The 14,405-nt window shown below is 35.9% G+C and overlaps 1 protein-coding gene across 7 annotated transcripts in view; it reads right to left on the reverse strand.

Annotated features, from left to right (window-relative positions):
• PDE7A (phosphodiesterase 7A) overlaps positions 1-14,405 on the reverse strand; it is a 76,079-nt gene that overhangs the window by 19,060 nt on the left and 42,614 nt on the right. For 3 of the 7 annotated variants that reach the window (XM_041412583.1, XM_041412580.1, XM_041412582.1), the window contains exons 3-4: positions 10,328-10,360; positions 9,757-9,840 (exon numbers count right to left, since the gene is read on the reverse strand). The exons of 2 other annotated variants lie outside the window; for them this stretch is intronic. In XM_041412583.1, the coding sequence (XP_041268517.1) occupies positions 9,757-9,840; positions 10,328-10,360 (117 nt within the window). The remainder of the gene's footprint in view (positions 1-9,756; positions 9,841-10,327; positions 10,361-14,405) is intronic. 2 more of the 7 variants (XM_041412581.1, XM_041412584.1) reach the window with 1 other exon arrangement.

The raw sequence follows: 14,405 nt of genomic DNA on the forward strand, positions 1-14,405 counted from the left end.
GTGAAAAAGTGCTTCCTGATGTGCATCAGTTTGTGCCTATTGCCTCTGGTCCTCACACTGGGCAACACTGAAAAGAGCCTGGCTCTATCTCCTTTGCACTTTTCCTTCAGGTATTTGCATACATTGAGAAGTTTCCCCTTGAGCCTTCTCTGTAAGCTGAACGGTTCCAGCTTTCTCAGCCTTTTCTCATCAGCCCTTTAATCTTCCTCATCCTTTGCTGGACTCTCTCTGGTATGCCCATGTCTCTCTCTTACTGGGGAGCCCAGACTGAGACTCCAGGTGAGGCCACTCCAGTGCTGCACATAGGAGAGGTATCACCCCCCTCAACCTGCTGGCAACATTCCTCCTGATGCAGCCAAGGATATCACTTGGTTTCTCTGCAGAAAAAGAGAATGGCTGGCTCATGTTTAACTTGGTGCCCACCAGGAGGCCCAGTTCCTTTTGTGCCAAGTCACTTTCCAGAGGGCTGCACCCTGCTTGTTGGTGGGGCCTGGAGCTGTTCCTCCCCATGGGCTGGGCTTTGAACTTCCCTTCGAGCTGTTAGTTACTGCACATGGATAGCCCAAGCTAGGTAATAACACCTTGACTAAATAAATGTCTTTATCCTCTAGATCTGAAATTATCAGAATAACTTCCAAATTAGAAAAGAGATTGTGAGCCTTGCCATCCCCCTGCAGCTCCAGAGCACCTGATTTGTGGGACTACACCAGCCCAAAAACTAAATGTCTCTCTTTAAAAGTTAAACATTTACTCCAGGACAACGCAGAATAAGCAAGTCAGATGCAGACGTTTGACAGGTTATTAATTTAAAGGGGAGGTTGAAACAGAAAATAGCTGGCTTTCAAGGAAGGGGGTGAGGGAAGATATGTTCTCCAACTGCAGGAACACTGATAGCTACTGTGCCTGCCTTTTCCTTTCCCTCACAGATAAATTATTATTAAGGATACAAAAACCAAGTGCTTTGTGGTTTTGGCAGATCAGCTAAGGCCTGTTAATGGAAAAGACTGGTAAAATGAATGATACAGTTGTGCAATGGAAACTTGGCATTTCTCTCCTGTCACGTTCATTCTCTTTAGATGCGTGATTAATATGAGAATGACAACCTCCCCTCTTCTATCACGAGTCATGAAAAGAGATGCTAATTTCAGATACCCTAGCAAACCAAGGTTCAGTAATGTATAGATCATGGAAAGAAGACAGTGAAGAATGAAGAGTGCACTGCATTTGCTCATGAACAAGCATGCTGCAAAAACATCTCCCAGCCCAAACACCTTTCCTTTCATTTGGAGCCTTCAGTGTGCCAAATGCCCTTCTAATATCCAATATTGACTATTTGCTCACAAGGACAGTTTAAGGACAAATTAGAACAATAAAATAAATTTGACATTTACAGCCTTATGAACTGAAAGAGAACGAAAGCAAAGTTGAGATGATGGGCATATTAAGAAGGACACTACAGCATTGAGAAGTGCTTTTGATGCAAGGAACCAGAAGGCAAACTGTAGGCCTTGGTGCCTACACAACTGCAGCTGTCCTATGACATTCGTCTTGCCATTCCTTTGTAAATTGGAGTTATCACCCAAAGTATCACTCATAGGTTTTGGGGCTTTTTGTTTGTTTGATTAAAATGGTTATATTCTTGTTTCTAAGCATCTTAAGTGAGATGCTGCTATAGTAACAAAATCCTTTCTCTAAAGTAAAGAAAAATAAGTATTTCTGGTTATTAATATCAGTTATTTTGCTAATGTGATGCATATATAGCAACAAAATAACACAAGTCGCCTTCATGCAACAGATTTCATCTGTATTCTGAGACACTAATTTTAATCTCTTCCCACTCCCAATCTTTCAACTTCAGGAAAACCTAAAATAAAATGTTTTAGCACATTTCACAGGGGTATTAAATATTTATTTTTCTCATGCCAATATAAAAAAACTAAGTAAAGACAAGTGACAATCACTTAAAAGATCACAATATACTGATGGTTTTAGTATCAAAATTATTCTATCTTTTGTGTATTAAGGACAGTCCACAAAAGGAAGAATGACAATTATGATTCAGTTTAATTATTAATGGAACCTTAAATCCTAGCAATATACTTCAATTTTCTTATAACACAGACTTACACCCTCTGACAGCAATCTGGTTAAAACAAGGCTATCCAGCTATAAGAACTTTACCTCCATTTCTTCCTTGCTACAGCCTAAAAGGCAGATAGAAAACTATCCATTACAAAAAGCACTGAGCTTTGCTACACACCAATACAAAGAGCATAACTGAGGATCTTGGGTATCACTGCCACAAAAAAAAAAAAAATTAAGGAAAAAAAAAGTATTCGAGTATGTGATCCTTCCTATGCTTGAATGTAAAAATGAACTTCGAGGTGAGCAAGGCCCACCAGAGGGGGCTTTTCCCCCAAAAGTATGAAGGAATTATCTTTTTTTAACTGATCTCTCACAAATTTTCCGTATTAACCCAACTGCACATTTAACAGTTCTACATAGCAGATACTATCATTAAACCTGACACATCACCTGTAATTTGTTGAAAAGAAATATTCCATTTTACATGACAATTAAAACCATCTAAGAATGCACCTTTCTAAAGATCCATCATTCCAGGATAGAAATAATTTTCAATTTATGAATAATTTGGAAGTATGATGTAGCATTTCACACCACTAGAGGGACCTATAAGCATTCTAATTCCACATCTATTCCCATCAAACCATTAAGAAATGCACTATATCAGATCCATGAATGTTTGTGGTTTTTGTTTTTTTTTTTTAATTAAGTCCTGCTATTTAACTCTCCTGTATCTTAACCACTAATGGTTTGAATTTTAAAATATTTTTATGACATTCAGCATTCAAGTATTATATAAAACTATTACTTCATTTGGAAGATTTAATTTTAGTAAGGATTTTAAAGTTACATAAAAAGACTAATTTAACTATTGGGGTCTAAATTCTCATTATACTTCCTGTCTTTCTTAGAACCACTTAGAAGACATATTTAGCATCATTGTAGGGCACTACACTTCTTCTTCTTAAAAAAAATTAAGCCACACTGTTTTGGTTTTAATGTACAATATATAACTACACACACATTCATCAATATTTTTTTATATTCCAAATATTTTCCATTATTTTCCAAATAATAATGACTGCTGAAAAATATGATGTGGGTTAAGGATTAATGAAATAAACATGGCTTTGCAAGCGTCTTCTTAGTGGAATCAGAAAAAACAAATTAAGTTTCAATAAAGTCTAGCAGTACCACAACTCTCTTAAAATCTCTAGTGGTTTCCATCAGATGCTCCCTGATGGAGGGGAACTGCTAGGCATCACCTCCACCAAAGACAACTTTTCCTGGAGGATCTTACAGAGCAAAAGGATCTCACTGCCTTAGCAAAGCACACAGCCACAGAATAATTTAGGTGGGAAGGGACAGAAGAGACTTCTGAACGTCCTCTAGTCCAATCCTCTGCTCGAAGCAGAGCTAATTTGAGGGAATTTGCTCAAAGTGAAGGGATTAGATTACTTCAGTATGAAGTAAGTGCCAGTTCTCCAGTGGCACTGTAAATCATTACACAGCAGCAGAAGTGTTAAGAAAATAATGAAAAAGGTATCTACAGGACTTTACTAATTTATCAGTTTTGAATTTTGGCTCGTCTTAGAATTTCTGAAAATACCTCAGGAAAGATACAAAATTAAGTGAATTAAACACTGCCATTTCTGTGCTCGAATGAGTAACATTTTGCAATAATCTCAGGACTAGGAAACTACATACAAGGCAGTCTTTCCATACCAGCTTACTGAATCATAAGCCCAGCAATCCTGCGCAGTGTTTTTGGGGATTTTTTAACCCTAATCCACTCATTGAGCACGGCAAATCAGCAATTCACAACAGCATACTGTGAACTAAGAAATCTTGCTTAAGCTAAATATTTAGAGGAACATCATCAGAACACAAATATACAAAATATATACAAACACAGCTTTTTACAAAATGGGTTATGCCATGTTAATCAACATACTGATCCTCCTGAAGAACATGACATATAATGGTTCCAAACTCTTTTCCCAAAAGGATAATATATTTCAGATCATTGCCAAATCATTTTCTTGCTGTCTTCCCAGAAAAACCCACCTCTCATCGCTATCCTAGAAATCTTCAGTTCTACAATAAATGAATGACAGAACTCTCAACTCATCTTTTTTTGTCTATTTTTCATCACCAGAAATAAAAGAAGAATTGAAAAGTAACCCATCATGGTTAACAGAAAATGAATTTCCTTTACCAGTCTATATGATGGTCAGTACCATCATATAGAAAGTCACACTGGGAGCAGAGATGAAAGAAAAGAATTCGCACATATTTTCTACCAAATTGTCCAGCATGCAAAAAAAAAAAAAAAGCCTTTCCAAATAAGGTACTTAGAGAAAGAACACATTAGAGAGGTTCAAAAGAAATGAGGAAAAAAATAGAATGTATCTCTGTCTTCTTCTATGGTCAAACTTAAACCAGCAATGAAATACAGAGTGGCCTCTATCTGTGCAAGACTCCAGAGCATACATACTGTTCTACAGTAGCTTGGGAAGAAGAAACTGTAGGTAAAACAAACATCTAGAATAACAAAAGGAAAAACACAAACCTGCTCTATATTCTCAATGAGAACTTTTTATCCCTAAATCGTCCTCAACTAATTTCACTTCAAGCTCCCCCTTCATTTAGCCAATACAAGTGTATTTGGAGCATTTTCTGTGATTTCCCCTAGTCTAACTGCATTCTCCAAATTAAATCAAAGTCAAAATTTCTCTCACATTGTTCAAATAAATTGTGTTCCACAATCTGGACTGTGAATAATTAGGAGACAAATTCAGAATTGCATCATTCACAGAAAGTCAGCTTTTGAAGTAATCTCTCAAGTACAAGCTTTTTATTCCTCAGTGATGGTATTTTCAAAAGACAACAAAGCTAAGATCACCTATATCTTCCTGCATTACTTTACTCACTGTGAAACTCACCCTTCTTCACAGTAGACTGCTGAACAAGATAGACAATTACTGTTAAACATAACCAAATAGGTAATCCCTCTCTTTTCTTGAAAGAAAAAAGGGCATTGAAATTAATCTGGACTCTGCTTAATTTATCTCAGTCTCTAGATGGTATCACCAAAAGCATCATTAGCTGCTGCTACACAAGGATTTTTCAAATTGTTTCAGGCAATCAATTTGGATTTGCACTCTTGTCTCTTCTTTGAATTCTGGCTTCTCAACCAAGGGAAGTCTAAATTCACTGTTCAAGGTAAACATTTTCAAATGGTTCATGAGCTAAGAACCAGGAAGTTAAAAACATCCTTGAAACAGCACATGCTGACATTTTTGCCAGATCTCAGAATAGCTTATAATATGTTCTACAAATGGTAGTTTCCAAGTAAACAGTCTGAAGGCTGTATAATAAACGTAAACTCTGAAATTTCATCATGTATTTGCACTCTCAAGGAAGAGAATTAGATTTATCCATCACCTATAAAAATATCACTTCCTTTCTTTCCATTTCTCCCTAAAAAGGCTCCATACACACCTAAGGAGAAAAATCATCTAAGTCTCAATTAAGTCTTTACTGTACCATTACACTGTATGCAAGCAACTGTTTTCTTCAAAATTGAGCATTCCTGAATGTTACCAAACACACACTGATTAATTCAAAACCTCTTCCTTCTAAGCTATTTTAACTCACAGATGCGACAGATTTGGTTATCTATAAAACACAAAACAGAGTCCCGTGTGTTGGCAACATCATCATCTCCCCATAGAAGCATGCTCAGATGAGACTGGCACAAGAGAATTCTAAAAACCTTTTTTGACAAGATCTTATTTATTCTAGGCCAGGCACAACAGGAGAAACAAGAAGAAAATCATGTTTCTTCTCTGCAAAACCAAAGTATTTATTTTTCTATCTGGTTCCTCCAGACTATATCCAACAACCTTTTCCTAAAAGGAAGCTTAAAATCATTAATTTCAGCTGTATCTGCATACGACATTTCTCAATATTTTTTTTCTGTTATCTTAATTATTCATTTGATCTTTATTCATTTTGGCTTCACTTCCTCATTATAACATACTGTACATATCACTGTGCACACTCACTGTTTGGGGTGTTTTTTTTCAGAAGAAACAGAGTGATTAGAGCATATTATATATGCCTTTCTTTGTGCATGCTAGGAACACCTCCAAAAATCAAAATTTCGTGTAGTGCGTATACATACATACATAAGTAAAAAAATAGACATTATTTACAACCTCTCAATAGCAAGAAAACAAAGCCTACAACTTTATTGCTGGTTTACTATTTCTGAAAAAAAGGAATATTTTTATTTTGTCACTTACCAATTCCTCCACCAAAGATTTTGTTTCACATTAGCTTTTATCAACATATTCTGACAACACTGAAGACTGAATTACTGTCTATGAAGTCTCAAGTAATGTAAAGAAAATTTTGAAGTATTCATGTAAACCATAGCCTATTTGCAAACCAGAAGACAGTAAGGGTGATCATAACCACTGCAATCACTTTTTCAATAACTTCCCTGAAGACCAAACAGTACATGCTACATTCTCACAGTGAACTGCAAAACTTCCTTCTTGTTGCTCACAGAGTGAAAAGTGGATCAAGTGGTCTACAGTCAATTCAATAAAACATTACAGTGTATGCATTTTACTGTGCAACAGTGAATTCAGAGGAAGAAAGTTGTGTGGCTGCTTTCTCCTTTCCAAAAATGGTGGATTTAGGATGCCATCTTGACGTTATGCCCATGGTCCCACACAGGCATAACCAACAGAACACAATAAACTGATAACATTAACCAACTGCCAACCAACAAGAAGAATATAATCCTGACTTTCCCCATTCCCATACCAGGAAGCAGTGCTGCTGAAACAAAAATTTGTTTATTAAGCTATTCTTCTTGGTAGTTCCCACAATTACCTATAAAAAGGAGACTTCTGGAATAACAGATAATCTAGAAGGAAAACTACCATCAAACAAAGTTAGCTTAATCGTCAGTGAAATCCTGCATTTAATAATCCTCAGATATAACTCCCATTCCACTGTCCTAACAACAACATTTTTCCAACCATCTTCCTAAAATCAAACTTCCTATAAGTCACTATTGAGAATACCTCTAGACAGGTTAGAAACTTGAATATTCATGTATCAATTACAGAATTCTGGGAATTAGAAATAAGTGCTGACAAACTTTACTTCTGCAACACTAGTTGAAACTGCAAGTTCAAATAGTGTTATGAAGCAAAGTAATGCATTTAAAATTCACTATTCTTCCAACCTATCAGTAAAATACTGGGTTAAGAGCCTATCAATAAATCTTAGAGAAGAGACTGGTCAGCATATTATTAGCTACCCCTCCTGTGAAATATTCAACCTCTTCTCAAAACATCACTGACAGAAAAAGAAAACAATGCTGAACAATCAAAGTTAGCTAAGCAAAACACAGAACAGCACTACTGCTTCAGCACTGTGACTGACAGCAACTATAGAAGTCCTCTGCAAAACACATAAGCAATGATCATTGCAAAACATTTAGAACCACAGAATATAGCCAGTGGATAGTACAAGAAAGTTACAGTGAAACTACACAAACACAATGGAGGAAGCATGTCCATGCATTACTGATGTTCAGGATACAGCTGTGGTGGGGAGGGGGAAAAAAAGGCAACATTCAGATGGTTTAGTCTGCTTCAGCTGCAGAAGAGACCCTTTCCAGTTCAGTACCTGCCCCAAGGAAAGAAGAGCTAACTGACTCCTCTCACATGTTATTGCTCGAATGGGTGAATATTTTTCAGTCATGTACCTCTATGTGGCAAAATAACTCCTTCTGAAGTAACCAGGAGAGGGCAGGGGAACGGGCAGGGAGAATATCCTAAAAATTAGGTCAAGTCTGATTCCTGCAACTTCTCTCTACTGGCAGTCTCATAGTGCATTACTCTTTGACTTAAAACAATTAAGGAAACACTAATCACGACAAAATTAGCATTGCAGAGAGAAAAAGAAAACATTTTATGGATAAAAAAGAATCCAACATTTATGTAAATTACTAGATAGCCTACTGACATGGTGAGAGATTGTGCTGAATTCCTGACATTGAAAGAAGCTCCACAATGTGGCAGGAGCCTGAAAGTCAAAGAGCACCTCTTCAACAAGCTACAATCCTGAAGTGCAAAAAAACTGACTGTAATATGACAGCTCTGAAAACTAACAGAGCAACTGACTTGAGAGGGAAGTTAAAGCCAACGAATTTTTTGGGCCTCCTAGCAATATTTTTTGCTGTCATTAGACACCGCAGGTGGTGTTGCTAAAAGCTGGTGGCTGTGTCTCAACAAGTAGGGGCAAGGAGAAAGGGTGTGAAAGTCCTTTTCCAGACTAGTCATGATCTGCCTGATGCACAATCATCAGGATGGAAATAAAGATTGTGATGAGGACCATAGAAAAACAGTTAATCTGAAAACAGCAATAATATCACATGTTGACTGCCCTTTAACAGGCAGTTATTTTAATATTTCTGTTAGTATTTTCCTGTATCAGCATGAAATGCCACACATATATATACACAAAAAGACAATTATGTACTTCATAAATTGCATGCTATTTCTTCAGAGAATTTATTATACTCAATCAGGACTTGAGATGAAACTCTTATCCTCTTTATTGAAAAAAAATCTACATAGCACACTCTTCAAACTTTGTTTTCTCACCTATTTTTATGAAATTTTGAATTAAACTAAGAGTTTAAGAGTTTTAGAAATTATCTACTTTTAAAAATAATAACTTCAGTTAAGATCAGAGTATAAGACCAGTTTCTGCCACTCATTTTTATTCATAAGGTAATTACAACAACCACACTTACTACCATGAAATCGGCTTTACTAAATCTCTCCATTGCACTCAGAATACTTGGAATAGTGCTGATACAATGCTGGTATATATAATTTATGACACTTAATACCTTAATTATTGGCATAATTTAATTAAGACTCAGATCCCCTGCACTTTTGCTGCATATTGGTTTGGTGGTGGTGAAACTTTGTATTACCACAACTACTGACAAATTTAGTTGTAACAATATAGATGGATAATTTTACTTTTTTCTCTACAAAAATATTCTTCTTGTAACATTTCTGAAAAAAAACAAAAGATTCCTCAAACACACAATCAAAAAATTTAGGCTGCCACTTTCTCCTAAAACTTTAATTTTTATTTAAGATCTGTCTCTGTCCAAAAATTTAAGTCCTAGCTACGAACTTGAGTAGATGTAAATGTTAATTCATTATGATGAGGTGAAGAATATTGATATTACTGTAATTCTGTTCAAGCATCATCTTGGACAGGGCCTTTCTAGTGCTTTACAAAAACAGAAAAGTATTTTCCTCAGCTGATTGTGTCTGCCAAGTAAGCACACAGCACACACATCAGTAGCTGTTTAGAAGATACGTCTTCATTTCCATATGGATTCAAATCTAAACTAAATGAGTTTAATTTTTTTTTTTTTTTAATATTTAGCAGTGAAGATTTTCCTCTTCCATTTTTGGTAATGAGCTAGAATGAAAGATTTTCCTAAGAAGTATTAAAAAATAGTCTTGCTATAAGAGCTGCTAACTTTACTTTAGAGGCTCAGTAGTTAAAATTGATGGAAGCCTTTGTTTATCTGTAATTTATCTGCTTTTAAATACTTACAGTGAAAAATACGGAAATCAATGTATGGATGAGAACCTCTTCTCTCTGTTTCAAATCCTGCCCGACTTCTTACTCGCACATCTCCTAGAAACAGGGTCAAGAGTGAAATAAAAGTGTGGAAGAGTGGCAGAGATAAAATGCAAATGAACATAGCCTGGAGGGGTAAAGATTCATGTACTTAATGGAGGAGAGTAATTCAAACAATAGGCCTACTTCAATGCTTTTTGTTTTAAAGGTGAAATTCAAAACAAAGTTTGAAGACTTGTTAAACATGCAATCACATGCTTTCTTGCCAAAATCTCTCCTGCCTAAGCATACGCTGCCAGAAGCATGTGATAAGCATTCAGATGAAATTAGGAAGAGCTTGCTACACCAGTATGGTAAAAATGCACCTTAATATGACAGAAAACAAGAACATTTAAAGTTGATTTGTTCCTCAGTAACACACATACAACGATAACATTTTGTAGAATACAAAAAAGATTCAACTTCTAGAAATGGTAGCTTTTAGCAAATAAGCTAGTTACAATATGGTTTTATATTATATATTTTCCCACTAGCATTTACTTACTTGTGCTCAGCTGTTTGAATATTACACAAGAGCCTATTAAAATACCAAAACTCAGTATTAAAATTTGATCAAACTATTTTGCACTGTAATTAGCTTCAACCTGAATCTTTTAACATGCTACTTGATTTCTACTTATGCATTTTACCAACTGAAAGCTGATCAGTATTCTTTCATTAGATAGTTGTATGTATTAATACAAGCTGTTTACCTGCACTAAAAGCTTTCACTTAAAATCCTTTTGCAATTACAAATTTGGAGAAATCTTTGAGAATCAAATGCAATACTGTTTCCCTCCTCAAACCCTAACAAAGATAAATTTAAGATGTGGAAATGTTGTGGTTTCTAATTATGAAAATCCATCAAGTGTCGTATTCGCCTCACTTCAAACACAGCATATGAAACCAAAATAAGTAATTAACAAAAAGCACTACGGTTGAATTTATAAGAACTATGATTTATAAGAACTAAATAAAAAGAAAGCTATTTATTTTTCATCAAGTCATAGGCACCTTGAGAGCTTTTTTTTTCTTTTTTGCTTTTCTAACGTGCAATGTGTAACGCTGAAGCAGTCAACTTATCAGAAAATAGCTAAAGGTACTGGCTCACATTTCAGTAATGTGCTTTTAAATACTTAACAGGTATCTTTCTAGAGATACATATCTATAAACACTGACACATCTACAGTGATGCACTTCACATGAATGTTATCTTGTGAGGCATGCTGGAAGGACCACAAAGGGTAACTAGGCCCAGGGCTCCCCTAAATACATATCAGTACAAACACAGTAAATAAGTGTGCCTTTCAGTTATTAATCCTTTTTTTTTTTTTTTTTTTTTTTTTAAACTGAAACACTTAACCGAGCTGCAAGGGAAAGCAACCCAATTACTATCTGCAAGTATTATTTTTCAGACCACTTACAATATATTACTTATAAAGGCTTCAAGCATTCATTTGAGCAGAGTGCAAGAGACTTGTCTCCTTCCAGGCAATACAGAGGCAGCAAATTGTAGAACTCTTCTGTTAGGCACAAGCAACTGGTGAATTTTATTTACAAAATAAATTATTAAAAATGAAAAAGAGAGGAAACTTTGGAAGAGAGGGGGTGAATGCATTAGTAGCTGTATATGAAAATAACAGTGTGCACGGAGGACAATTCGACTTCCATTACCTTTCACTCATATTTATCTGCATAATCAGGCATAGCTACAGCTGTGTGAATGAGTTCACCAGCTAAATTAAAAGAAAATAAAAGAGGTCTTTTAGTGGAGCTAATTTTTTACAGAAAAGGTGATACAGCTTTTGTAATTTATTTTAAATCTAAAATGCAGGTTTTTACTTTTAAAATTTACAAACCCCAGTACCAATTAGCAAATAGTTTCAGACAGTGTATGACTCGGTTGTGGCAAACAATTTGTTTTAAGTGTCAAGAATAGGAAAAGTTCACAGAAAAATACCTGAAGACCAACATGGAATTCTGCAAATAAAAAAAAAAGAGCAGGTTCATCTGATAAATAATGTCCAGAAAGTTTCTCTGCTTTGTTCTTTTTCATTTACTACCCTTGGCTAACAGCATAGACTGAATAGTGTCCCTGGTACCCCTGAAATGCCTACAATGTGAGAACTTTAGGGAGGAAAACATGAAAAACTGTAAGTAAAATGAAGAAGTGCAACTGACTACATTACTCTAAACAGGAATTATTGGAGTATCTATTTACAGGAATATTTAGCCAAAGAAGGAATTGTATACTAAAAATGCACATAGCAAATTAAGGAAAAGGCAAGTGTAATAAGATAAAGCTAAAATCAGTATATTTACTTGCATACATATAAAATGAGGAATTCCCAGCAAGGAAAGCTAAATATTTTCATTTCATAGTTATTGAACAAAATTCTCTCTCCCTAGTCATGGTAGAAGAAGCAATTAAAAAAACCCAACAATAACATCTCAACAATAGATTAATTTTTTTAGAATACAACTGGATTTATTCTGGAAAAATATACCCCTTCTACAAGACTGGAATTCATTACAGCAAACAAAGCAGAAAATTCTCTTGTGCCAAAACAAAAGCAAAAGAGATGCCTCCATATCATGGTACAGAACTGCTGCATTTTTCAAGATATCAGACAATAAATGCACTTGAAAAATATTGGTACAAGTGGAATTTGATGATACCATACATCCATCTGAAGTTTCTAAATAAATAGAAGTAGAAGAAGGGATAACTGGCTGCACATTATGAAATAATGTGCTATTAGCACAGTGAAACTAATCTCTAGTGCATATGTATAGTTAGTTCCAAAACATCCAGAAATACTGGATCATCATTATGCATTCACTCTTTGGTTAACGTAACCTGCAGAAGATTAATGGATCCCAAATGCACCCACTTCATTGTACCTTCACACAACATAACATGTTCACATCAATTTGCTTGGGAAATCCTGCACAAGTGTTTTGCAACCCTGTGACTGTGAAGTTATGCAGAATTTAATTTTAAGGAAGAGACATGTTTATCTTCACAAGGAACTTCACAAAAAAGCAGAGGATATCTCCAATTTGAGATTACTTTTATCAAACAAAAGCACAGTTACATAATTCCTTCAAACAGCATCAGAAGTCCAACCTCAGAGCCAACCATTATTACAGTAGCTGAAAGACAATTAAAATTCAACACCTAAACCAAAAGAACTTATGAATAGGTTTTGTTTATTTAGACCCTTACAAACATATTGAAATGATTACACAATCTTTTAAAGCCATTAGATCCCACGGTCTGCTTGTAGGTAAATTTCCTTGGGGGAGGGCACAGAAGTGGCAGCAAGCTGACTGACAGCTTTTATCTGAAGTGTTTCTTCTTGAGACACTTTCAGCCACACTGGAAAGATTCCTGTGTTGCCTCTATGGAACACATTCAAGTCCAGCATCTTAATGATACTGGACTTCCAGAAACAACTTTTTCCCCTCTTTCAGAGTTTTGCTGATTCAAAAGAATCAAGAAAAAGATTTAAAAAATGTGAAGCCTTCCTTTCCAAACTTTATTCTGAGCACAAAAATTATACAATATCTGATGGCTGAGTATTTAGCTACACTTTTATTCCAGAATAGTCCTGCATGATCAGGACCACTTGCATTTTTAAGACAAAGATCATACTGGCAGAAATTTAATTGAAGACTAAAAAAATTATGGAAGAAGGAATGGAAGAGGGAGGTTTGCAGCTATAACTGAAAACTGAAAAGTAATTAGGGCTGTAACAAAACTTACCTTGAAATAGATTGTTTAATTCCTGCCCCTCTCTCAGATTCCTGCTCACACCACAAGGACAGCTCTGATACTTACGAGGCAGCTGAAATGCCACAGCTGACACCCCTGGGTGTTAGGGTTACCCAGCACATACTTGGTGCTACCCTAACAGTGCAGTGTGGCACAGCAACAATGCAGCAGCTGCTTGGGGAGCTGAGGCCATCCGGAATAGGGGCAGAAACCTCAGAGACCATGGAGGACAGCTGGGAGCAGAAATTACGACAGCCACCTCAAGGTAAAGGACAAGTCAAAGCCATGAGGTTGTGAACAGCAGGATTTTCAGACAGAACTACTAACTTCACAGATTAAAATTCCTATTAAATTTGTTGGAGAAACAGATGACAGGTCAGCTGAATGCGCCAGAATTAAAGCAAACAGAACACAACATAAAAACCACTACCAGAGAAGAGCATGCACAGTACACAGTAGCTTTTCTCCAGTGTTTCCTATTTGAAGTGATCTAAGACCTCTAAAGGAAGATAAATGCTCCAATTGCAGCTGAGAAGTGCATGCTCACCCGTACAAGCAGTCAGTGCCCCACACTTTCTACCCCATGCACAGTAGAAAAACTTTCAGTCAATATAAAGCGACAAGAAAAGGAAACCAGAAAAGAAATAGAAAAATCAAGAAAGTGTCAAGATTACACAGAAGCACTTACAAGATATTTTGAGAATTCCTCATAGTTGCTGAGAAAAGTGGTTGAGGTGATGCAGATGTTTTAGCCCTTCCAAGGTCTTAAAAGAAAAATTCTACAATGCTGCATCTGTATCTATAT

The sequence above is a fragment of the Onychostruthus taczanowskii genome, unplaced genomic scaffold (genome assembly GCF_017590055.1).
Source record: "Onychostruthus taczanowskii isolate IOZ18803 unplaced genomic scaffold, ASM1759005v1 scaffold4, whole genome shotgun sequence".
Taxonomy (NCBI): Eukaryota; Metazoa; Chordata; class Aves; order Passeriformes; family Passeridae; genus Onychostruthus; species Onychostruthus taczanowskii.